The sequence below is a fragment of the Rhinatrema bivittatum genome, chromosome 2 (genome assembly GCF_901001135.1).
Source record: "Rhinatrema bivittatum chromosome 2, aRhiBiv1.1, whole genome shotgun sequence".
Classification (NCBI taxonomy): Eukaryota; Metazoa; Chordata; class Amphibia; order Gymnophiona; family Rhinatrematidae; genus Rhinatrema; species Rhinatrema bivittatum.
This window is the reverse complement of record NC_042616.1, coordinates 374,864,601-374,892,095: the sequence shown is the minus strand read 5'-3', so window position 1 is coordinate 374,892,095 and position 27,495 is coordinate 374,864,601. Positions and strand designations below refer to the sequence as shown.

General features: G+C 46.4%; 1 protein-coding gene across 1 annotated transcript in view; it reads right to left on the bottom strand.

Annotated features, from left to right (window-relative positions):
* Positions 1–27,495, bottom strand: part of LOC115083294 (dynein heavy chain 5, axonemal-like) — a 1,259,434-nt gene that overhangs the window by 448,791 nt on the left and 783,148 nt on the right. The window contains exons 50-51 of the mRNA XM_029587102.1: positions 19,409–19,689; positions 17,118–17,333 (exon numbers count right to left, since the gene is read on the bottom strand). Of these exons, the coding sequence (XP_029442962.1) occupies positions 17,118–17,333; positions 19,409–19,689 (497 nt within the window). The remainder of the gene's footprint in view (positions 1–17,117; positions 17,334–19,408; positions 19,690–27,495) is intronic.

Genomic DNA, 27,495 nt, shown 5'->3' with positions numbered 1-27,495 from the left:
CTGAGATGGTTGCAGCCACATTTCTAAAAATATCTATGTCTCTAAAACAATCTGGGACTTCTGTCCTCTGTTTTCTGATTTACTAACTTTGTGATATGGTGTCAGCAAATACAATCTGGCAAGCCTCACCTATCAGTTGACACTTGGATTAGCAATGAAATTTATGATAACCATCTTTGATCATGATTATTTTTCCTTGCTTTAACTAATTGCACAAAGAAGTTCAGTCTGGAGTGTTTTACAGACATTGATATTTTTAGCTTGATTTAATGAGCTTGTATTTCAAGTGACAAAGACAGTCCAACAAAGCTCCCCTCTTGTGGGTTAACGCCTGGATTAGGGGCAGGGTATGTGATCACAATCACCAATCATAAACACTTTGGCCATCTCTACAATTAACTGCTTTGTTCTAGTTTTACAGCGGATGATACAATGAAGTAATTAAAAACTTCACTAAAGAAATGTTTGAACAGAGCCATAAAACTGGCAATTGCTAGGAATATCAATTTGGAGAACCGAGAGCAATTTTTTGTAGTACAAAATAATTTGACCGCTTTGCTGCAGTAGAGAACCTCTAATTCTCTATTGTTTCAAAAGCATAAATGTTTCAGTTATGAAAGTAAGGGAGGGAAGAGTTTAGCAAGATTGGTTAAAACTGTGGGAAGCTAGGTTTATTTCTTTAATGCAATATGAGAAAGGAGAGTGGACCCATTCAAACAGGGAGATTAATGTCATTTTTAAAAAATGTATGCAGCTTTATATTCTAAAGAGTTGGACAATATTGTCGGAAGGGGAGATATTTTAAAGCTCTTGATTTACCAAGATTGGCACTGATAAATTGGATTGACTTCACTGACCCCTAACTGTTGAGAAAGTATACACAATGATATTTACCCTGATAAACCACAGGGCCTCAGGATGAGGGGTACACTTCTGAATTTGATAAACTTATGAACGAATATGTGGCTCAGCCTTTATGAGCTATTTTGAGGAATCAGTGAGGACTGGGGAACTCCCACTTTCCTTGAAAACAATGTTGTTCCTAAGAAAGGAAAAGACTTATAAACCCATCTACCTATTGAATGTCAAAATATATGCAAAAATATTAGCAAACAGGTTAGTTGTACTCTTGACAGACCTGATATCTAAAGACAGGTGAGGTCTGTGCAAGGGCAAATGTATTCAGCAATTCAAATCTCGGACTGGGCCCTGGTCACAACTGGCCTTTCAGCAGGATGCACCAACTCCATGCCAGGCCTCATTCTCCGCGGCAATGCACCACCAACTTCCCTCATGACAGGATGCTGTTGCACCTTCCCTAGGAGCGCACGTGGCCAATGCTGCCTAATTAAAAGAGTGGAAAAGGTCCTGCGGCATGCTCTGATGACATCATGCAGCTAGACCTATAAAAGGCCCTCCAGATCTCCACTTCCTTGCCTCGGCAAAAGGTTTCCCTACTTTCCAGTTCTGTGTGTTCCTCCAACATTCCTTGTCTCCAATTCCAGTGATCCTTGTCTTTGTCATTCAGTTCCCGAGTCCCTCAGCTTCAGTTCTTCAACTTCAGTTCTTCAGTACATCTTTGCCTCCCTTGCTGCCCACCTGTTCTTCTCCATCCCTTCCTGCCCTGCCTATCCATCCCACCTTTCCCTGTGAACGGATACCCAGCACTGATCACAGCTTGGCTCCTATCTTGTTTACTGAAGAGGATGTTGGGGAGATACCTGTTCACGAGACAGTTTTCAAGGGTGATGATTCAGATGAACTGAATAAAAAATGGTGAGCCTGGAAGATGTAGTAGACCAGATTGACAAACTGAAGAGTAGTAAATCACCTGGACTGGATGGTATACACCCCAGGGTTCTGAAAGAACTCAAAAATGAAATTTCAGACCTATTACAAATAATCTGTAACCTTTTATTTAAATCATCTGTTGTACCTGAAGATAGGAAGGTGGCCAATGTAACTCCGATATTTAAAAAGGGCTCTAGGGGTAACCTGGAACACTATAGACTAGTGAGCCTGACTTCAGAGCCAGAAATCTTTTTTATAAAGAATAAAATCACAGAAAATCTAGATAGACATGGTTTAATGGACACAGCCAGCATGGATTTACCCAAGGGAAATCTTGCCTCACAAATCTCCTATATTTTTTTGAAGGGGGGAATAAACATGTGGAAAAAGATGAATCAGTAGATGTGGTGAATTTGGATTTTCAGAAAGCATTCAACAAAGTCCCTCATGAGAGGCTTCTAAGAAAACTAAAAAAATCATGGGATAGGAGGCGATGTCTTTTTGTGGATTACAAACTGGTTAAAAGACAGGAAACAGAGAGTAGGATTAAATGATCTGTTTTCACAGTGGAAAAAGGTAAACAGTGGAGTGCCTCAGGGATCTGTACTTGGACAGGTGCTTTTTTTTTTTAAATTTTCTATTTATTGATTTATTCAATTTGTACAAAGAATATCCTCTTTGCAGAGAAACAAAGAAACATATTTATGCAAAAACAAAGTAAATACTAGGGATGTGAATCATTTTTTAACGATTTAAATTATCGTCCGATAATTTTAAAATCATCATTAATCGGTAAGGGACTCGATACAATAGGAATTCCCTCGATTTATCGTGAAAAATCGTTAAATCGAGTACGGGAATTATTTGGGGGGAGGGCAGGAAAACCGGCACACCAAAACAACCCTTAAACCCACCCCGACCCTTTAAAATCAATCCTTTACCCTCCCCCCAAAATGTTAAATTACCTGGTGGTCAAGTGGGGGGGGGGGGGGGAGCCAGCACGATCTCCTGCTCTCGGGCCATCGGCGCCATTTTGGCTACCACTGATAAAAATGGCGCCGATGGCCCGATAAAAAAAAACCCCACCCCAACCCTTTACAAATTACCCCTTTGCTTCTCCCACCCTCCCGACTCCCCCAAAAACCTTTTACATGTACCTGGTGGTCTAGCGGGGGGTCTGGGAGCCATCCCTTCAATCATACCCTCAGTGCCGGTGCCGGTGATGGACTGGTTTCAAAATGGCGCCGATCGCCTTTGCCCTCACTATGTCACAGGGAGCGACCGTCGCTCCCTGTGACAAAGTGAGGGCAAAGGCTATCGACTGCCAGTATGGCGCCAATCGCCTTTGCCCTCACTATGTCACAGGGAGCGACCGTGGCAGTCGATCGCCTTTGCCCTCACTTTGTCACAGGGAGCGACGGTCGCACCCTGTGACAAAGTGAGGGCAAAGGCGATCGACTGCCAGTATGGTGCCGATCACCCTCACTATGTCACAGGGAGCAGTCGCTCCCTGTGACATAGTGAGGGCAAAGGCGATCGGCACCATTTTGAAACCAGTCCAGCAGCACCGGCACCGAGGGTATGATTGAAGGGATGGCTCCCGGACCCCCTGCTAGACCACCAGGTACATGTAAAAGGTTTTTGGGGGGGTTGGGAGGGTGGGAGAAGCAAAGGGGTAATTTGTAAAGGGTCGGGGTGGGTTTTTTTTTATCGGGCCATCGGCGCCATTTTTATCAGTTGTAGCCAAAATGGCGCCGATGGCCCAAGAGCGGGAGATCGCGCCGGGACCCCCCCCCCACCACTGGACCACCAGGTAATTTAACATTTGGGGGGGGTTTCGGGAGGGTGGGAGAGCAAAGGGGTCATTTGTAAAGGGTCGGGGTGGGGTTTTTTTTATCTGCTCAGGCCTCACTAAAAAATTAACGTGAATTGGAATCGGAACCGATTCCAATTCACATCTCTAACGATCCGATTTTTTTCTCCCTCCATCCGAACCTGATCGTTAAAACGATCGGGCACATGATTCACATCTCTAGTAAATACTGCTTAACAATAATAAAGGAAAACATTTCTCTTATCTGACCTCTAGTAAAACTGACAAGGGGGCTTATGCCAAAATTATAAGGAGATTAAACAAATAATGAATTATCTGCAAGTACAAGCTTAGAGTTTTGACTTTTCTTTTCTCTATGACTCACTGGTAGTAGATTCCTGGACTATGGGATTAGGTAACACTTTTTTCTTATTATCCAATAGTGCCTTCAATTGCTCAGGAACAAAAAAACCATAGGTAACATTATCCATTTTTAGTATACAACGGCACGGGTATCTAAGCATAAATACAGCTCCCATGGATCGAGCTTCTTGCCTCATGGCAAGGAACCCTCTCCTCCTATCTTGGGTAACTTTGGCCAGATCGGGGAACACTTGTACAACCTTACCCATAAATTCCACTCTCATATTTTGAAAATAATTTCTCATAATTAAACTGAGGTCCTGTGAATATATAAAAGACACTAGGAGGGTGGCTCTCTATTATCTCAGATCTAGAAGTCTCTAGAAAGGCAGTTAAATTTGCCATATCAATTGTAGGTATCGCTTCTTCTTCTCTTGTTTTTACATGAGGTACAAAATATACTTTGTTGAAAACTGGTATATTTTCAGGTGCAATTTTCAATATCTCGGTCATATATTTCTTTAGAGTTATCCTGGATTGTTCTCCCAGAACCTTAGGAAAATTAATAAACCTAAGGTTCAAGTTTCTGGTCTTGTTTTCCAATTGTTCCATTTTCCTATTCAGGATAACTCGGTCTTGCACTAAAGCCACCAGGATATCTTGAAACTTCTTAGTTTGTTCCTCCAACTGTTGGATCCTCTGTATTTGGTTTGCACTCCTTGAGTTAAAGTCTTGGGTAACGGTTTCTAGTTGTAAGGAAACACGTTTTTGCTGCAAGGAAACTGTTTGTAATGCTACCCCCATCTGGGCCATCAGTCCCCATAAGGAGTCCATGGTAACTACCGAGGGTTTGGGAAACATGGTTTTTGTAGCTTCAGACTGCACAACTTCACCAGTTAAGGCATTTAATGAAAACACAGCCTCAGGAATGAGGCTTGTCGCCTGCAAATCCGCCAAGTTTTCCCCTTCCAGGCCTTGTTCATTTCTCCCACTTCCCACGGTGGCACCCACAGCTGCATCGTCTAATCCCGTCAGGGCCGCTTCTGCACTCACCGGGCTTGAGAAGTTCTGGGGAATCGGCACTGGAGGCATCCGAGAGTCCGGGGGGGCTTAAGCTGGTCTCTCCAGGATCGTTCATGGCTCCTCCCACGAGCGTTTCAGCGGAGAACTGCCCCCCCTGCCTTGAAAAACCAGCAGCCAGCTCTGTTATAGTCCGCTGTCCTGGAGGGAGAGCTGGCTGCTGGTTTTTCAAGGCAGGGGGTACACCCTTACTCTCCCTTTTCGCTTCAGAGGCATTTCGCAAGAAGAAGAGGTAAAAATCAGTAGAAACAAGCGATACAAGGACAGCGTTCAGAGCACTGCTGCTACTCCGCCACCATCTTGACTCCGCCCCTATAGCCGGACCGGTGCTTTTTAATAGAGATGTGCTTCGTTTTTTTCTGCCGGGTCGTTTTTTTGACTCGGATACTTCGTGGTAAATTTCGGGTTTCCTCGTTTCGTTTTTTTGAAAAACGAAACGAGGAAACCCGAAACCGGGCCAAAAAACGAAACGGCAAAGGAAGCTTAAAAAAAACCCACCCCAAGCATTTAAAATCATGTTTTTTACATACATACACTACCCCCCCCCCCATCCCGATCCCTCCCCAAGACTTACGAAGTACATCCCTGGTGGTCCAGCGGGGTCCCGGGTTCCATTTGCCCTCCGTGCCCGTGCTACTGCAAGCCGTGCTCTTTAAAATGGTGCCGCATAGCCTCTGAACTACCATGTCACAGGGGCTACCGGCGCCATTGGTCAGCCCCTGTCACATGGCCATCGGCGCCATCTTGTGCTCCTGTCATGTGACTGGAGCTGACCAATGGCGCCGAAAGCCTCTGTGACATAGTATGGGCAAAGGCTATCGGCGCCATTTTGATTACTGGCAGCCGACAACGAAATCGCTCCCGGACCCCCGCTGGACCCCCAGGGATTATTGGCAAGCCTTGGGGGGGTCAGGAGCCCCCTCCTGACCCCCCCAAAACAAAAAACAAAAACGAAGTAGGAAATTTCGGGTAATTTCCTAATTCGGGCGAAAAACGAACCACATCTCTACTTTTTAATACATTTATAAATGATCTGGAAAATGGTACTACGAGTTAGGTGATCACATTTGCAGATGACGCAAAATTATGCAGGGTAGTTAAATCTCAAGCAGATTGTGATAAACTGCAGGAGGACCTTGTGTAGCTGGAAGGCTGGGCGTTCAAATGGCAGATGTAATTTAATGTGGACAAGTGCAAGGTGATGCATATAGGGAAAAATAACCCTTGCTATGGTTACACAATGTTAGGTTCTGAATTAGGAACTCCCACCCAGGAAAGAGATTATAGGCATCAAAATCATCAGCTCAGTGTGCTGTGGCGGTCAAAAAAGCAAACAGAATGTTAAGAATTGTTAGGAAAGGAATGGCAAATAAAATGATGGATGTCATAATGGCTAGGGATGTGAATCGTTTTTTGACGATTTAAAATATCGTCCGATATATTTTAAATCGTCAAAAATCGTTAGAGCCGCGATACAATAACAATTCCCCCGATTTATCGTCTAAAAATCGTAAATCGGGGGAATGGGGAGGGGAAGGGGGAGGGGGAGGGCGGGAAAACCGGCACACTAAAACAACCCTAAAACCCACCCCGACCCTTTAAAATAAATCCCCCACCCTCCCGAACCCCCCCAAAATGCCTTAAATTACCTGGGGTCCAGAGGAAGGGTCCCGGTGTGATCTTTTACTCTCGGACCTCCTGTGCGTTGTAGAAATGGCGCCGGCACTACGTTTGACCTGTCATATGACAGGGCAAAGGTAGCGCCGGCGCCATTTTGTTTTTTTGTCCCCCGACGGCAGGAGCGTAGGAGATCGCTCCCGGACCCCCGCTGGACCCCCAGGGACTTTTGGCCAGCTTGGGGGGGGCCTCTTGACCCCCACAAGACTTGCCAAAAGTCCCTGGGGGTCCAGGAATGACTTCCTGCACGCGAATCGTTTTTCCATACGGAAAAACGATTCACGGCAGGAGATCGCTCCCGGACCCCCAGGGACCCCCAGGGACTTTTGGCCAGCTTGGGGGGCCTCCTGACCCCCACAAGACTTGCCAAAAGTCCTGCGAGGGTCCGGAACGACCTCCTGCACTGAATCGTGTTGCCGTACGGCCGGCGCCATTTTGCGAAAATGGCGCCGGCCGTACAGCAACACGATTCGACTACAGGAGGTTGTTCTGGACCCCCGCTGGACTTTTGGCAAGTCTTGTGGGGGTCAGGAGGTCCCCCCAAGCTGGCCAAACGTCCCTGGGGGTCCAGCAGGGGTCCGGGAGCGATCTCCTACGCTCCTGCCGTCGGGGGACAAAAAAACAAAATGGCGCCGGCGCTACCTTTGCCCTGTCATATGACAGGTCAAAGGTAGCGCCGGCGCCATTTCTACAACGCACAGGAGGTCCGAGAGTAAAAGATCACACCGGGACCCTTCCTCTGGACCCCAGGTAATTTAAGGCATTTTGGGGGGGTTCGGGAGGGTGGGGGATATATTTTAAAGGGTCGGGGTGGGTTTTAGGGTTGTTTTAGTGTGCCGGTTTTCCCGCCCTCCCCCTTCCCCTCCTCCCCACTGGACCCCAGGTAATTTAAGGCATTTTGGGGGGGTTCGGGAGGGTGGGGGATTTATTTTAAAGGGTCGGGGTGGGTTTTAGGGATGTTTTAGTGTGCCGGTTTTCGATTTACACGATTTACACGATATTTAAAAAACCCAAACTGCGACGATCCGATTCCCTCCCCCTCCCAGCCGAAATCGATCGTTAAGACGATCGATCACACGATTCACATCTCTAATAATGGCTCTGTATTGCTCCATGGTGAGACTGCCCCTTAAATACTGTGTGCATTTCTGATTGCCGCATCTCAAAAAAGATTTAGTTGCACTGGAGAAAGTACAGAGAAAGTTGACCAAAATGATAAAGGGGATGGAATGGCTCCCATATGAGGAAAGGCTAAAGAGGTTAGGGTTGTTCAGCTTGGAGAAGAGACGGCTGAGGGGGCGAATGATAAAGGTCTACAAAATCATGAAAGGACTTGAACAGGTAAATGTGAATCGGTTATTTACTCTCTCAGACAATAAAAGGACTAGGGTGCACTCCATAAAGATAGCAAATAGCTGAATTAAAACAATCAGAGAAAATTCTTTTCACTCAATGCATAATTAAGCTCTGGAATTCATTGCCGAGAATGTGTTACACAGTTAGTGTGATTGGGTTTAAAAAAGGTTTGGATAAGTTCCTAGAGGAGAAGTCTATAAACTGCTATTAATCAATAAGGAATAGTTGCTTGGGATCTATTTAATATTTGGGTACTTGCCAAGTACTTGTGACTTGGATTGGCCACTGTTGGAAACAGGTTGCTGGCTGATGGACCCTTAGTATGGCCCAGTATGTCTTATGTCTTATCTCCTGGATCCTCTTGACCACCGCTTGCCACTGACCTCAGCTTGACTCCTAGATAATCTTGTCCAACGCCTGCCACTGACCACATTTTGATTCCTGGATACTCTTAACCACCACTGGCCATGAACCTCTGCCTGCCATAATACAAGCCTCTTATGCCCACGCCAACCCAGTTACCTCAAAAGACCCCATCGTCATCAACAGAGGCCCCCACCTAAGACTTGCCAATCCTGGCACCCAGAGGCTTAACCTGAAGGGAATTTGGGCTGGTAAAAGCAAAGCTCCAGTTGGGCCTCTGCCTCATCTGGGTCCACCTGCTGACAGAGGGGACCTGCAGGGCTCCACACTGCGGGTTGTACAACCCTGCATCGGCTCAAGGGTCCACGAGCACAACAAGTTGCCGAGGCCATGAACCCAGTGGACATGAAATCCCTGCAGACTATTCTGGGCCTTACTTGGAAGCTACAAGACTAGCAGAAGATCCTGGCGGCTTCTATGGACCGGCTCTCCACACAACTGGATGCACTCACTACCTCGGTGGCTCCACCAACTCCTGTGTCAGTGCCACTATCATCCATTTCCTCCAGTTTCCCATACCACAATTGTCAGCTCCACCCAGGTTCACTGGAGACCCCAATCAATGCTGGGGGTTTCTTAATCACTGCTGCATGCACTTTTTCTTACTAGAACTATCATTTTTGGACAACTTGATGAAGACAAACTATATTCTGCCCCTATTTGATGGAACAGCCCTAGCATGGGCCTTGCCCCTCTGGGAGCATGCAGACCCACTGCTGCGCAACTTGCAACAGTTTACTGACCTGTTTAAGACAGTCTTTGAGGAACCTGGGCAAATGGCCACCATGGCATGCTACACGATGGCATGGGTGTAGCTTGCTTATTGCGGCGGTTACTACCCCTACTACCCCTAACTAATCAAGCTAGATATTTCACTTGGATGCAGCTCCATCACTGCTCTCTACATTAATGGTGGGGGTAGAAGGGAAATAGAACCAAGAGCTAAGAGAAACAGATAAGTATGAGAGAAGAGGTGTGTGAGGCTTGCTGGGCAGACTGGATGGGCCGTTTGGTCTTCTTCTGCCGTCATTTCTATGTTTCTATGTTTCTAGATTGCAACTTACTCCACCTCCGTCAAGGATCCAGAACCCTGGAAGAGTATGCCATAGCATTTAAGACCCTGGCTATACAGCTCAACTGGCAGGAGGACTGTCTTATCACAATCTTCCTAGAGGACATCTCTAGGAAGATTAAAGACAAGCCTGCAGCTTGGAATCTTCCAGTCTCCTTAGAAGGACTCATCGAGTTGACTGGGAAGATTGATCGCCGACTCCAGCAGAAGGCCCGTCAAGCTTGTGAACCTCGAAGAAATATTACACTAGTACTTTGTTTCCAATGACCATTCTCACCTCTGGTGCTTGCTCCTGAACAGCCCATCCAGATGGGTCACAGCTGTTTGGTCCCAGAGGAGAGGCTCCACTTTAAAAAGCAGTGCCTATGTTTATATTGTGCTGGATGGGGACATCTGCTATCTCAATGCTTGCTGAAGTCAGGAAATTCCAGTGCCTAGGATCCAGTGGGGAGTTGATCCTAGGTCTTACTATTCCAGTTCCCCAACTACTACTTCCTGTGACCTTGGAGTTGGGCCCCATAAGCTTTGCCACACAGGCATTCATTGATTCAGGTTACATTGTGAAATTTATCATGAAAGAACTTATAGATCAACTACTCATTCCCACAATCCAGAGTGCCTCCCTCTTGATAATTTCTTCCATCTATGGGGAAACTCTTCCTGGTCAGATGACCCTGACTACAATGCTGGTGACCTTACAGACTAGCCTCCTCTATCAGGAAGAACTCAGTTTACATGTAATCTCCAGGGGCCATCTATTCCATTGTCTTCAGGTTAACCTGGCTCCAACAGCACTACCCACAATTTGACTGAGTTACCCTACAACTCACTAGGTGGATTCAAGAGTGTATGGATCACTACCTGGAACATGTGGAACCTCCTTGCTGCCTCACCATGGCTACTACCCTTCCAGAACTTCCTCCGCAGTACACAAACTTTGAAGACATCTTTTCAAAGAAGTCCAAAATCCTGCCTCCTTACCATATATACGATTGTGGGATCAAGCTTCTTCCAGATACTAAGCCCCTACAGGGAAGGGTCTATCCCTTCCCGATACTCAGGCAATGTCCCACTATATCTGAAAAAACTTGGAACATGGCTTCATTCGTCCTTCCTCCTCCCAGGCTGGAGCCAGATTTTTCTTCATTAAAAAGAAAGATGGATCCTTCAGACCATGCATAGATTACTGAAGCTTGAACACCATCACTAAAAAGGACCATTACCCCTTACCGCTAATAATGGAGCTCTTCAACCGCCTATAAGGAGTGAAGATTTTTATCAAGCTGGACCTCGGGGGGGGCACATAATCTCATTCAAATCAAAGCTGGTGATGAGTGGAAAACAGTTTTTAATACTCATGACAGACACTACAAGTATATTGTTATGCCCTTTGGGCTTTGCAATGCTCCTGCAATTTTTCAAAAGGTGTGACTGAAATTTTTTGCAACTTTCTCTACACTTTTGTGATCTTCTATCTAGATGACATACTGATCTTCTTTCAAACTCTCAGCACCCACCGTCGAGATGTTTGCACCATCCTGCAATGCCTGCAAGCGAATAATCTATATACCAACTGAAAAATACCTTTTTGAACAACAGGAACTTCCCTTTCTAGGGCACATTGCCTCTTGTGAAGGATTCCATATGAAACCCTGCCAAAGTAAAAGCCATCACTAATTATTATCATCAGTTTATCTCAACTACTCTCTGTGCCATCTCCCCATATTGCTCTTACCCATAAGGGTGCCAACTGAAGCCATGGAGGCATTCCAGTACCTGAAGGATGCTTTATTGATGGGCCCTCTCTCTGTCATCCAGACTCCGCATGGCCTTTTGTTCTAGAATTTGATGCTTCTACTCTAGCATAGGGGTGATTTTAAGCCAACATTCTCCATAGGAAGTACTTTGTCCATGTTCCTTCTTTTCAAAGAAGTTCTCACCCACAGAGCATAACTATGACATCGGAGATTGAGAGCTTTTGGCTCCTGCTGGAAGGAGCTCAATACTGAATCACAACATATAAGGATCACAAGAACCTCGAACATCTTCACCAAGCTCAATAGCTAATTGCAAGAAAAGGTCGCTGGTCTTTATTCTTCATTCGCTTTGATTTCGAACTGTGGTATTTTCCCACACTCAAGAATCAATGAGAAGATGTCCTCTCTCACTCTTTCAAGACCAAGGATGTCCCAGTACCTCCCAGACACATCAGCAATCCTGCTAAGATACTTCTGGCTACCACAGTGACCATCCCTCCAAGGAAGATGGTTGTACCTTCCAGACTACATGAAAAACTGTTGAAAAGAGTCACAGGACACCCTGGGCAGGCACAAACCCTTGAATTGTTTCCCCAAATAAAGCAAGACATCAAGGCCTACGTTGATTCATGCCCTATCTGTGCATAGCAAAAACACTGCATGGCTGACCTTGTTACAGCCATTGCCAGCCCCCAGGGAACCCTGAACACACCTATCCATGGACTTTATCATGGACCTCCCCATTTCAGATGGCACCACCGTGATTTGGGTGGTCAAAAATTGTTTCTCAAAGATGGCACACTTCATCCCACTACCATGTCTCCCTTTGGCACCCAAAATGGCATGCCTCTTTACTCTCCAAGTCTTCCATCTACACGGTCTACCAAAACACATATTGTCGGACAGAGGTATGCAATTCACTGCACTATACTGGTGCTCCCACTATATAAAGTTTGGCATTACGCTAGGCTTCACTTCTGCTTATTATACACATGGGAATTGACAATTAGAGTGCACCAATTACACTCTTAAGACATTCCTCTGCTCCTATGTCAATGAGCGGCAGGACAACTGGACTACTCTCTTACCCTGGGCTGCATTCTCTCACAATACCCATATTAACTCAGCCACCAGATCCTCTCCTTTCTAACTAGTCTATGGGAAACCACCAGTGCCTCCTCTGCCACTACTGATGGCATTACCTTCTCCAGTGGCCCAACTCTCTGCCCAGGAATTGCATAAGCTATGGAAATGGCTTAACCATCTAATCCAAAAGGCCACTGACAGAGCTAAGAGAACGGCAGATGCCCAAAGAAGACCAGCTCCTCAGTTTAAGATTGGAGAGAAAGTGTGGCTAAGTACACACCATTTGCATCTGCAGGTCCCTTCCATATGTTTAATTACATGCTACATTGGACCTTTCTCCACATTTCTTCAACTGAGGCCTGTCACTTATCAATTAAAGTTGCCATCAACACTCAAGATAAATAACGTATTTCATGTTTCGCTACTCAAACCACTGATACTTTCATTGCCCACTAGGGCATTACCTGAACCTCAGATCATAACCATTGATGGAGAAACAGTATACAAAGTCAAGAAAAATTTAGACTCCCACCATAGGGGCAAGAAAATCTAATATTTCATCTCTTTGAAGGTCTATGGTCCGGAAGAAAACTCCTAGGAGCTAGTCTCCAATATCTTAGACTGTAATCTCGTAAGAGAGTTTTACCAGTCTCTTCCAAGGAAGCCCAGAGCCTAAGGGATGGGGATTAAGAGGGGGGATATTGTTGCATTCAGCAGTTTGTGGGCTAACCTCACAAACTGCTACCCTCACCTTTAGAGTCGGGCCCTGGTTAGAACTGGCCTCGCAGCTGGACACTGCTGAATCCAAGCCAGGTTCTGCTTTCCTTCAAGGCAACGCACTGCCAACTTGACACTGCTGACTCCATGCTGCACCTCCCCTAGGTTCACGTATGACTGACACTGCCCAATTTAAAGAGCCCATGCTCTGATGACATTATGCGGCAAGACCTATAAAAGGCCCTCCACTCAACTTCCTTGCCTTGGCAACAGGTCTCCAATTTTTCCAGTAGTGCGTGTTGCTCCAGGTTTCCTTGACTCCAGTTCCAGTGATCCTTTTCTTCATTCTTCAGTTCCAGCATCCCTCAGCTTCAGTTCTTCAGTACACCTTTGCCTCCCTTGCTGCCCACCTGTTCTTCTCCATGCCTTACTGCCTTGCCTATCCATCCTACCTTTCCCTTCAGACGAATGCCCAGCACTGACCCTAGCTTGACTCCTGGATACTTTTAACCACTGCCTGCCTCATATGACTACACTGACCCAGCTACCTCAAAGGACCTCATCATCATCATCAGAGGCCCCCACCTAAGACTTACTGGCCCCAGCACCCAAAGGCTCAACCCAAGGGGAACATAGGCTGGTAAAAGTTGGGCCTCTGCCTCATCCCAGTCCACCTGCCAATGGACGGGACCTTCAGGGCTCCTCCCTACAGGTTGTGTCAACCCTGCCTCAGCCCAAGGGTCCATGAATGCAACAGAGAAATGCCATGATGAATGTATGAAGGATACTTGCAGATTCCAGGGGTTAAATTTGAGAAAGTAGAGAAAAAAGTAGCTTTGTTTGCTTGTTGTTTATCCCAGATGTTAGAGACTTTGGTAAGCTAATGAGGACTTTGCAAGTTTTTGCAGGATATTTGGGGCATAAAATAAATATGGGAAATATCTTTCTCTAGAAGGAAGTAAATGTTTCCTTATATATTTAGGGTGGCAGGAAACCAAGAATTTGGATAAAGACATTGCAGATGGCTGTAGGAAATGGAGGATGGAATTTACCCAATATAAGATTGCATAATATGGCTTGTTTATTGAGAGTGGTTCGTGGCTGGATACTTAGCACATCTACTATGGCTGTTGTGGAGTTAGAAAAACAACTAGTTTCCCTTTTAACCCTAGATTATGTTTTGCATGCAAAATCTATGCTATTGGCTGTAGGAGTTAACTACTGTTTTAGTTAGTCCAATACGAAAGGTTTGATGGTGGGTGAGAAAGAAATATAGAATGTCCCCTTGAGTTATCTTACTATTAGAGGAAACAAATATTTTTTTCCGGGGTTAATGAATGTTTTTTTAAAAGATGGGAATTAAAAAGATTTCATACAATAGCACAAGCTTTGCTGGATAATAAAGAAGGGGTTTGTTATTTTTAGCAAATAAAGGATAAATTTGACTTAGACAATAAAGACTTTTAAGTGTAACTGCAGGAAACACATTACCTAGATACTTATTGGAAAAAGGGAGAGGTGTGTTAGTGGAATATAACTCATTTGTGATGTATTGAGAGATAAAATTGGACCTAAATTGGTTTTCAAAACTGCATAAGAATATGATCCAGAAATACAAGAAGGCTCCAATTTCTGGAGTGTTGATTAAGGGAAAGATAGTTTCTATAGAAGATTTGAAAATAGCCTGGAGCATATTATAAACTGGTAGAAACTGCTAATTTGCAAGAAATGTAATTCAAATGTCTACACAGAATGAATATCCATACCCCTAAGGGCTCAGAAACCTTTAATTATTGTTTCTCATAAGTGTGATAGTGTGGAGCTAAATACATTGCATTTGGCATGCCTTTATATTAAAAAGTTTTGGGAGGATGTTTCTCTGCATTTCAAATTTGGGCTCACTCACAATTGCAATTGGATCCAGAATTGCATTTTCTGGACATATTGGATGATTATTTGTTGGATGATATTTGGAAGATCTTTTGATTATTTGTACATTAAAGGCCGAACTTTTAAAATAGCCACGCATGTAAAAATTGGCACTTATGCACGTGGCCAGGCCCTAAGCTCGCTGCGTGCATTTTCAAAAGGGCACAACCAGGCACATAATGTTGCATGTTCCGGCTGTGGCAGGCCCATGGCCAGGCCCTCTTACCCTCTGCAGTCTTATCCAACGTCTGGCTCCACTTCCCTCATGGCTGTAAGCCACCGGCTCCATCCATGGCCATCACTGGTGCTCCTGGTTCCTCGACGGAACTCCTGTGCTCAGTGGTGGGCCTATCTGCATGGTCCGCGGAGAGAGCCGCCATCCAGCACCGCGCCCCTCCCTAGGCACATGCACGCGCAATCTCAGTTTCTTTTAAAGGGCCCGCGGTGGGAACTTTGCCGTGGCCCCGGTTGATGACGTCACTGAGGCTCCAGTAGATAAGGCCGGGTTCAGCTCCTGTTAGTCGCCTTTTGCAACAGGTCTCCACGCTGGACGTGCACTTTGTTGCCCTCCTGGTGATTCCTTCGTGTTCCTGGTTCCTGATCCCTTCGAGTTCCTGTTCTGTTGTGTCTTCATCATTCTTGTGTTCGTGCCTATCCAGCTTTCCCTATGGACTGATCTCCTGGACCCGACACTGCTTTGCCTGACTACGCTATTGATCTTCTCCTGGACCCGACCACCGCTTTGCCTGACTACGCTATTGATCATCTCCTGGACCTGACCACCGTTTGCCTGACTATGCTATTGATCATCTCCTCGTCCCACCTCCGCTTTGGCCTGATCACGCTACTGATCATCTCCTAGTCCAGAACCCTCCACTTTGCCTGGCCACGCTACTGATCCTCTCCTAGTCCAGACCTCTGCTTTTTTCTTCTCCTGGACTTGACCTCAGCCTTGCCTTGCCACCACTCCTTGATAGCCACCTGCCTTGACTTCAGCTAGTTCTACGACGCCTCCATTGTCTACGTCCTGGAATTGGCCTTTCAGGCTTCAGCCTGTTCTTGCTCGGGTGCCCCCTGTCAGACTTTGGTTCCAATTGACGCCCGGGTCTCCGGGACTGCGTCTCATCCAGTACAGACTCTTCAGCTTCGCTGTTGCTGCCTCTGGGCTGACCTCTCCATCTTCTCATCATTGACTACACACGGAGGCCTACCTAACTCCAGCCAGCCTCGGTACCCAAAGGCTCAACCCGTGGGGAACGAGGGCTGGTATTGGTGAAGCTCCAGTTGGCCTCCATCAGTCAGCCCACTCCGCCTGCCGAGATGGGGACCCATAGGATCCCTCCTACGGGTAGCACCAACCCCAACCCCGGCCCAAGGGTCCACCTGCTGTGCAACACATAAGTGCCAAACGCGCACAAATGTTGAGCCCTGAAAAAGGGGCAGGGCTGGGGGCATGGTCCAGATGGGGTGGGGCAGGCCAGAGGCCTGCCAAGACAGTGGCCATTAGTCACTGTCCCGGGAACGCGCACACCAGCAGTCAGGCCGGTATGTGCAAACTATTTCTCTCCAGGGGAGCAGTAAGTATTAGTACAAAAAAACTGTAAGTTGCTGGGACTGGTTTAGGGGTGGGAAGGACAGAGGTAGAGCGAGAGAGTTTAGGTAGTGGGGTAGGGAAATGGGGAAAGCCCGATTGTGACGCCGCATGTCATTTACTAAATTTCCCACCCCTGCATGGTTCTATAACTGATGTGGATTTTGGAATGGTTTGTAGCAGAGACAACTATATACTCTTATGTGTGCTATTTGTTGTGGATTTTTCTCAATAAAAATAATTTTGTTAAAAATTTCACTTAAGAACTGTAATTGTTCTCCATTGGTTAAAGCAATGGATCCTGAGAGGAAAACCTCCAGAGAGTAGGAATATATCTGACTCAGACTGTATACTTTGGAAGTGTTCCTTGATTATCAGATGATCTGCTTTAATCACTGGTTAATGAGCATTAACAGGACTTAACAGTTCTACTCAAACAAGAAGCAGCACAGTTATTTTTACCTTTTGGAAAGTGAGCAGCATGTTAAGGAACCCTGAATTGTTCATCAGTTTCAGGGCTTCACTCCATGATGGCTTCATGCACGGCCGTTCTGGATCAACTGACACGCTATCAATTTTCCTTTGGAAGAGAAGCAGTACACAGTCCATGATTCGCATGATCAAGTGAGGAGGTTTGCCCAGTTTGCGAACTGTAGCAATGTCAGCAGGCTTAATAGTCTAAAACAAATTACAGAAGAAAATAGTTGGACAGTCACCACCTGCATATACTTCAGACATGCTTTAAAAGAATATGTGATTTCTCTAATAATCACATCCTAGGAGTTAATTTTTAAGTTCTTAGTGAAAATACCAGCTGGTACAGTGCCATTCTGCCTGTTCATACATTGCAGCACAGGGATACTGTAAACTGCATTATTATGGCAGTCAAGAGCTTAAGAAGACTGAATATAACTATGACACTGTATAAGAAATACACTCCTATGCCCAGTCAGTTCATGCTTACATATCTGTATGAATATTATTGCAGTATATACAGACAAAATAAAATTACTGCAGAATAGCCATTTTTGCAACACAGGATGAAGTGAGAGGGTAGATTACTCACTCTCACATTTTTGTCTGCAGAAAGACAAATACTCTGTTATTAACATGGCAGTTGAATCCAGATAATTTCACTATGTTAACATTGGATGGCCAAGACCTTGCTTTGCAAGGATGCGTAATAGCAAACCAAATGAATTTTGCCTTTTTTGCCATCATCAACATTCCACAGAATATTTATGCCCACCATGTTTTTTTCTCCACAGAATTAAATGAAAGGTTTTATTGCTGAAAGAGACATAAATGTTGAAATTCACTGCAAACATTTGCTAACCTTTTGCAGAATGCTACAGAATGTTTTCAAGCTACTGTGGATCTAGCAATTTATACCATTTTTTCCCAGAATGCCTGAGATTTATCCCATTAAAGTTTACTGTGAATAAAAATTGCGGATTTAAGGACAAAATGAAAAGAATTACTATTTGCTTATACATACTGGTCTGGGTTTTTTTTTTTTTTTTTTTTTGTGGATCCCCCTGCTTTTTCCCCTTGCTCTCCTCCCTCCTCCCTTCGTTCATGTAATTCTATAACATAATTAACATAACTGCATGCATGGAGTTGTAGTCCCAATTTCCCTAAGAAATAAAGGACTACATCTCTATGCAAACAATGAAGTAAACCCAGAACTGGCTCAGCTGGAGCAATACGGTCAACCTATACCATATAGCTTTCAGTGCACATAATTGCATCTGCCCCTTAGTGATTGAATGCTATGATGTGACAGTCACCAGGGGCTACTTAAAAGGGAAGGGAAGATTCATCCATTTACCCTATCCCGCCACCAAAGCCTGAATGATGTCACCTAAAACCTCAACTAGACGAAGGAAAAAATATTGAAGTAAAATTTGTGCAAGCAATTCCTGGCGCATGCACAAGGACATGGCAATTTTATAACATAAGTGCATGTGTTATAAAACTGGCTATACATGCATATATGTGCACATGATTTTATACTGCTATATTGTTTTGCTGTATCTCATCTGAGTTCTTTGTAAACCGGCATGATGTGCTTCACGAATGTCGGTAAATAAAAGTTAATAAATAAATAAATAAAAATAAATAAATAAATATTGACGAGTGCATAAGTGGAGGGAATTTTAGTAGCTATATGCACAGACACAATTACCTGTTTCTCAAGTTTGCTCCCCGTTCTGCCCAGTGAAGGAGAGGACTTCCTAAACCCCCTAGCTAACTTGCCTCCCTTTTAACCTACTAGCACCAAGCCTTAAAACCCCGCTGACTAGCCTAGTTTTTTTTGTTACACAACTTACCGTCATGCATAGCAGAAGTAAAATTACGTGATAGGGGACCCCGGCAGGCGCTTGTGTGTATAAACACCTATGCGCAGACTTTATGGTGCAGTTCCAGCCAGCGCATGTCCCGCCGTTGCCCCGTGCAAACCACACCCACGCCCACCCCTTTTGGTGTAAAAAAATTGTATTCATGTACTGGGAGATACTCGTGAACCTGCACAATTTTAAAATACATGTGGCACGCGCTGGGCCGAGTCACATGTGTATCTCCCGGCTTTGGTGTGTGTAAGGCTTTTAAAATCGACTATATTGTCCTAGTATTCTGTTCTTTTATGTCAGTGTATACAGCATTGGTTTGATCCCTTTTGCAACATAAATATTTCATGTTTCTGGATGGGGGAGAGGAATAGGGGAGAAGCTTAAACATTAAATTCTAACCTGTAGAGCCGCTTCTGCTTCCTCCAGGGCAGGCCTTGCTGCTTCCAGCTTTATTTCTGCTGCTGCTTTATCCACAGCTATTTCATCTACGATGGCCTGAGCTTTGTCCTTCACTTTCTGCACCTGCACTTTCACCTTTTCTGCATCTTGGGCCTTCATAGTCACTTCCTGCAAAACTTCATCAGCTTTTTTGGAAGCAACAGCTAGGTCCTTCTCCTTTACTGCAAGCTCTTTGGACAGTTGATTTATAGACACTTCTGCTTCCATCAATTTTCCAAGACCTGTTTTAAAACGTATTTCAGAAACAGTTTATTCTTTTGGGGGAAGGAAGTATTGTTGCTCTGCTAGATAAAAAAAAAATTGTATGACTAAGTGCCCCATTTTTTCAAATTATTTCTACCAAACTAAAGCAGGATTCATTTAAAAAAGAATCCTTACAATACTTGAAAACTATAACTATAATTTAAAATATAAGACCATTAAGAATGTTATAATTCATTATGCTTGTGCAGAGTTAAAAAAAATCATTTAGGCTCATTCATTCATTTTGTAGGTTTCAGTCATTCGTTTGGTATCACACATAAAAAAAAATGTTCATGCATTTGTTTTATTGGTTCATTCATTTATCACTATAGTCAATGGGAGAAGCACTGCAGCCTATTTTGAGGAACCAAATTGTGATTTTCTAATCAAGTCCAATGAAACTGGTGGGTAGACATCATCAGAAGGGGGAAGCTATGCCAAGACATCAAGACTATATCAACATGGCACAAAAAGTGGTATGAATAGCCGAAGGAGACACATTGGGGCAAAACGCTACGAGCAGTGGCAGTAATTCTCCAAGGCACCATAAGAAGAGGAAAACAGCAGCAAGAGTGACCAGAACACCCCCAAGGCTCCAACAATTGAGTAAAGGGCACCAACAACAGTGGCATGAACTCCCAAGGCAGTACAAGAGAGGCAAAGTGGCACCAAGCGTAGAATGAAAGCTCAAGTAATCATGATGTTCCACTGGAGGTGGACCTTTGGGCTGAGGTGGGGTTGACGCAACCCATAGAAAGGATCCTACGGGTCCCCACCATTGGCAGGCGAAGAGGGTTGATGGATGAGGCTGGCTGGCGCTTCACCAATACCAGCCCTCGTTCCCTGTGGGTTGAGCCTTTGGGTGCCAGGGCCAGCTGGACTTAGGTGGGCCTCTGTCAATCATCGTTGATGGAAGGATCGAGGTCAGCCCAGAGGCAGCAACAGGAGCGAATGACACTGTACTGGATGAGGCGAAGTCCTGGAACCTGAGCGCCAATAGAACCAAAGTCAGACAGGGGGCGCCCAAGCAAGAACAGGCCGAACCCTGAATAAGCCAGGTCCAGGACGTAGACTGAAGAAGCGTCATAGGGCAAGCTGGAGTCAGGGCTGTCAGCAATCTGGGAGCAGTGGCAAGCGAGGCTGAGGTCCAGATGAGGAAAGAGTCAAAAGCAAAGTAAGGCAATGCAGAGGTCTGGGTCTGGAGAAAGGCAACGGAGTAGTCGAGCAATGCAGAGGTCTGGGTCTGGAGAGAGGCAACGGCATGGTCAGGCAAAGCAGAGGTCCGGTCTTGGAGAGAGTCAATGGCGTGGTGAGGCAAAGCAGAGGTCTGGGCTTAAAGAGAGTCAATGGTGAGGTCAGGCAAAGCAGAGAAAGTCTGTGAAGGAAATACAAGGAAAGGTTGAAGATCAGGAATGAAGGAACGAGAAAATTAAGAACAGGAGTCAATGAGGATCAGGAACCAGGAATGAGGAGAAACACAAGGAGGCAACGAGTATTTGACCAGCAAGGAGACCTGTTGCAAAGGCAATCTTAGGAAGCAGAGTTCGGGCTTAAATACCGGAGCTCTTTTGATGTCATCATCCGGGGCTGAGGTTTGGTTCCTGCTGCGTGCCCTACTTAAGCCTTAGAGATGCACGCGCGCACACCTAGGGAGGGACATGGCACTGAGAGGCGGCATCTCCCCAGGGCCACCCGATGAGGCCCGACGCAGAGCACCAGTATCCGTAGCTGAGCTGGAGGCACCAGGGGCAGCCCGAGGATGGAGCCGGCGGCCTACTGCCACCAGGGACAAGGGACCAGGCACTGGATTTACTTGAGAGAGGCAAGGGGGCTGAGCCGTGGATGGCACGCATAACAGTACCCTCCCCTTGAGAGGTCTGGGTTTGCCCAGATGGGCATGATGAAATTGAAGGAAGAGGGTTTTATCCAGGATGTTACGAACTGGCTCCCACGAAGTTTCTTGAGGGCCATAACCCTCCCAGGAAAGGAGGAATTCCCACTGGCGGCCCCTTCGGTAAACATCAAGGATTTCATGAGCCTTGTAGGTGGTGTCGGTCTCCGCAACCAATGGAGGAGGTTCAGGAGCTTTTCGCGAAGGCCAGGATAAGACCACAGGCTTCAAAATTGAAACGTGGAATGTATTATGGATTCCTAATGTAGGTGGCAACCAAAGCTGGTATGTAACTGATCCTACATGACGAATAATTGGAAAAGGTCCAATATACCTTGATGCAAACATCTGGGAAGTTATTTTAAGTCAAATATACCGGGTGCTTAACCAGACTTTCTGGCCAGGGAGGAACTCAGGAGCCGAGCGTCGATGGCTGTCAGCAGATTTCTTGGCCTGGGAAGCGGCTTGGCGTAAGTGAAGATTCGTCTGATTCCAGAGTGCCTTGAGGGCATCAGCAGTGGCTTGTGTAGCAGGAGAAGGTACCGATAATGGTATGGGCAGTGGTGGTCGTGGTTGCTTCCAGTAGATAATGGAAAAAGGCAACATACCTGTGGCAGCGGCAATATGGGAGTTGTGGGAAAACTCCGCCCAAGGCAGAAGTTTGTGCCAATTGTCTTGACAGACATTCATATAAGCACAGAGGAATGACTTTAAGGAGCGGTTCATATGCTCAGCTTGTGCATTGGCCTGTGGATGGTACGCTGTTGTTAAACTGATATCGATGCCACATTTGCTAAAAAGAGCGCGCCAGTATCAGGCAAAAAATTGTGGACCCCTGTCAGAGACAATGTCCTTGGACGAGCCATGTAGTCGAAAGATGTGATGAAAGAATAGGCGTGCCAATTTGGGAGCAGATGGTAGGCTCGATAGTGGAAGAAAATGGGCCATTTTAGAAAATCTATCTATAGTAACCCATATGACCGTGTGACCTCTGGATGGTGGTAAATCCACAATGAAATCTGTGGAGAGGTGTGTCCATGGTTCCTCGGGAGCTGGAAGTGGCTCGAGCAAACCCCATGGTCACCCGACCGGGGGTTTTTACTGAGCACAAGTGTTGCAGGAATCGACTTACACTTTAGCAGCAGAGACCATAATGGGCCACCAGAAGAACCGCTGGAGCAGCACTAGAGTTCACGCTCACCTTGGATGGCGACAAACTTAAGAGTCATGCGCCTACCGGAGGACTCTTTCATGGAGTTGACAGGGCACAACAGTCTTCCCAGTGGAAACTGGGTGAGTAGCAGATAGAAAAATACAGGCTGGGTCAATAACATGACCGGGTTCTTCCGGGGTGTCTTCTGGTTCAAAAGAGCGTGATAGGGCATCTGCCCAGAGATTTTTCCCAGCTGGAGATAATGAAGCTCAAAGTTAAATCTAGAAAAAAACAAAGCCCATTGGTCTTGACGGGCATTGAGACATTGGGCATGGCTCAAGTGTTCCAGATTCTTGTGATCTGTGAATACAGTGAATTTATGTTGAGTGCCTTCTAGCCATGGGCTCCATTCTTCTGAAGCCAATTTGATGGCGAGCAACTTGCGATCTCCAACACTATAATTTTCTTCTGCTGAAAAAGAGAATTTGTGAGAGTAGAAGAAGCATGGAACTACGGATTCAGAAGCAGAATGTTGGCTTAAGACCGCCCTGGCCCCAACCGCAGAGGTATCTACCTCAACCAGAAAGGGGCGATTAGGATCTGGATGGTGAAGACAAGATCCAGTTAGGAAGGCCTCTTTGAGGCGATGGAAGGCTGTTACGGCCTCCGGGGTCCAGTTTCGGGTGTCTTAGCCCTTATGGGTTAGTGCAGTAAGAGGAGCCACCAGTGTGGAATAATGTGGTAGAAAGTGGCGTTAATAATTCGTGAATCCTAGAAATCGTTGTAATGCTTTAAGGTCCACGGGCTGTGGCCAATTTTGGATTCCCTTGAGTTTCACAGGATCCATCGAAAATCCCTGTTGGGAAATTATGTACCCAAGGAAGGGCAGACTGGATTTTTCAAAGAAACACTTATCCAGTTTTGCAAACAGATGATTCTCACGGATATGTTGTACAACAGTATGAACGTCAGTGCGGTGCATAGCCAGATCCTTGGAAAAGACAAGGATGTCATCCAGGTATGCCACTACTTTCACATAGAGCAGATCTCTGAAGATTTCATTAATCATTTGTTGGAATACTGTGGGTGCGTTACAGAGGCTGAAGGGCATCACTAAATATTCGCAATGTCCGTCTCTGGTGTTGAAAGCTGTCTTCCAGATGTCATCAGGACAAATACACACCAAGTTGTAAGCCACACGTAGATCCAACTTGATAAAAATAGAAGCTCCATGTAGACGGTCAAATAGTTCAGAGATCATGGGCAAAGGATATTTGTCTTTGTGGGTAATCGCATTTAAGCCGCGGTAATCGATACACGGCCATAAAGATCCGTCTTTCTTTGTAATGTAGAAGAATCCTGCACCAGGAGGAGATGTAGAGGGACGAATGAACCCTTTTGCAAGGGTCTCTTGGATGTACTCCGTCATGGCCTTGGTCTCAGGAAGAGACAGAGGATAAGTACACCCTTGGGGAGGCATGGTCCCAGGTAGCATGTCGATGGGGCAATCAAACCTCCGAAGAGGTGGTAGGAGGTCCACCTTTTGCTTTGAGAACACATTTTCAAAGTCTGCATAGGGGGCTGGTATGCTGGGGGAGGTGGTCACCAAAGAAACCATGGGTGGTGGCGCCACTTTACGCAGACAAGTCTGATGGCAGGTGGAGCCCCATTCCACCAGCTGGAGCGATCCCCAGTCAAATTGGGGGGAATGACATTGGAGCCATGGTAGTCCTAGCACTACCAGGTGAATTGATTTTTATAGGGCACCAGTAAAATGAAGGGCACCAGTAAGAAGTTGAACTGGTTCTGTAGAAAAGGAGATTCGACCGGGTAACGGTTCTCCATAGATTGAAGTGATGCACAAGGAAGTCTCTAAAGGACGGGTATTTATACCCAAGAGTTGAACTAGATCCTTGAGAATAAAATTGCCGCCTGCTCCGGAATCTACCAGAGCAAGAACTGGAAAGGACCGGGAGTCCCATATTAAGGTGACAGGCACAGATAACTGAGGGGCCGGAGACGTTGCACCCAAGATCAGGACCCCAACTGAACTAAAGCCGGGAAGTTTCCCAGATGGACTGGGCAGGTCTGTAGATGATGGCCAGGTTCTCCGCAATACAGACACAGGACTGTTTGTCTCCACCGGAGGCACTCTTCTGGGGATAGCCGCCCATGGCCCAACTGCATGGGTTCATCCATTTTGGCCACAATAGCGGTCCTACCGGTGGCAGGGTTGGTAGCTGTGGCGAATGGGAATGAACCCAAAGGGCTTCTTGGGCATCCGATTCTCCCTGTGATGCTCTTGGAGACGATGATCAATTAGGCCTGTTAGATTGATAAGATCCTCAAGAGAGAGGAGGAGAGCTCCCATGCTGCCAATTCATCCTTCAGTTGCGGGGAGAGTCCATCCAGGTAGATAGCTCGCAGGCAGTCCTCCTGCCAAGCGAGTTCAGAAGCTAAGGTCCGGAATTCAATAGTATAGTCAAATAGGCTTTTTTGGCCTTGACAAAGGTGTAGTAGATTAGTGTTTGCCATGGCATGCTACCCAGAATCATCAAAGGTTCGCCAGAACAAGGCCACAAACCGAGACAGTTCCTATAGGAGAGAGTCTAATCGATCCCACAAGGGAGAAGCCCAAGCCAGCACCTTCCCCTCTAGGTGGGTAAAAATAAAGGTGACTTTCGCCAGTTCATCGTGAAAGATGGAGGGCTGCAAAGCAAACTGCATGTAGCATTGGTTGATAAACCCTCTGCAGAGCTTGGAGTCACCATTGAAACGAGGTGGAGCTGGGAGGGCCAACAAGGCTCTAGGAGTGGAAGGAGACAGCTGTTGGTGAGAGGAAGCCAATACTGGAACTGAATTACTGGATATGGCATCAAGCCAAACATGTAGACGCTCAAGAGAGGAGGCCAGAGCCTTGAGAAACTGTTGCTGTTCTTGTACCTTTGAAGCCAGGCCAGGAATAGCCTGGAGGGCACTCGGCTCTGCCGAGTCCATGGCATTTGCAACCTGTTGCACCGAGGTGGACCCTTGGGCCGAGATGGGGTTGACGCTACCCATAGGAAGGATCCTAAGGGTCCTCACCATTGGCAGGTGAAGAGGGCTGCTGGATGGAGTCTGGCTGGCGCTTCACCAATACCTGTCCTCGTACCCTGCAGGTTCAGCCTTTGGGTGCCGGGGCTGGCTGGACTTAGTTGGGTGTCCATCAGTCATCATCGATGGAAGGATCAAAGTCAGCCCAGAGGCAGCAACAGGAGAGAATGACGGTCTGTACTGGATGAGGCGAAGTCCCGGAGACCCGAGCGCCAATAGTACCAAAATCAGAAAGGGGGCGCCCGAGCAAGAACAGGCCGAAGCCTGAATAGGCTAAGTCTAGGATATAGACTGAAGAAGCATCGTAGGACAAGCTGGAGTCAGGGCTGGTGGAAATCTGGGAGCAGTGGCAATCGAGGCTGAGGTCCAAACGAGGAGAGAGTCAAAAGCGAAGTCAGGCAATGCAGAGGTCTGGATCTGGAGAAAGGCAGCGGAGTAGTCGAGCAATGCAGAGATCTGGGTCTGGAGAGAGGCAATAGAGTAGTCGAGCAATGCAGAGGTCTGGGTCTGGATAAAGGCAACGGAGTAGTCAGGCAAAGCAGAGGTTTGGGCTTGGAGAGAGGCAACAGCATGGTCAGGCAAAGCAGACGTCCAGGCTTGGAGAGAGTCAACGGCGAGGTCAGGCAAAGCAGAGGTCCGGATTTGAAGAGCGTCAACAGCGTGGTCAGGCAAAGCAGAGGTCTGGGCTTGGAAAGAGAGTCAACGGCGTGGTCAGGCAATCCGAGGAAGGGTTGAAGATCAGGAATGTAGGAATGAGGAAATCAGGAACAAGAGTCAACGAGGATCAGGAACCAGGAACGAGGAGAAACACAGGAGGCAACGAGAACTCAACCAGTGAGGAGACCTGTTGCAAAGGCAATCTTAGGAAGTAGAGTCTGGGCTGAAATACCAGAGCTCCGCTGATGTCATCATCCGGGGCTGTGGCTCAGTTCCCTCCGTGGGCCCTACTTAAGCCTTGGAGATGGAGATGGAGGGGCGCGGCGCTGAGAGGTGGCATCTCTTTATGGGCCAGGCGGAGAGGCCCAACACGGAGCACCAGGATCTGTAGCTGAGCTGGAGGCACCAGGGGCGGCCCGAGGAAGGAGCCGGCAACCTACCGCCTCCAGGGACGAGGGACCAGGCACTGGATTTACTTGAGAGAGGTAAGGGGGCCGAGCCGCGGGTCTGCCACTGCTGGCACGCGTAACACATGAAGGGGGAACAAAGTACCAAAAGAGGCAGAAAATCCCCCAAGGCAGTGATAGAGGGTCAAAGCAACTGATAGAGTGACATGAAGAACCGAAAGTATCATGAGAGGTACAAAGCAGCCATCCAGAGTGTCAAGAATAAAGGGCAAAGGGCATCAACCAAATTGGTAGAAACTCTAGCCTGGGAAAAACCAGCTGAAATTCCTGGAAGAGGCCTAATATAATTTCCGTATGACATCATTAGGTGAAGAAGCTGGCTGTTTAGGTTTGGAACTGATCTTCATTGGAGGCTAAGATGATACTGATTAGAGGTATCAAATGCTCTTTATCCATTAGTTGTTTAATATTCTGTGATTTAGGGAATCCAGGACATGATTCTTTTTCTGAATCAGTTTTTGCAAATACTATCTCCATTAATTCCACACACCACAAAGAAATTTGCATTCATCAAATAAAGGAT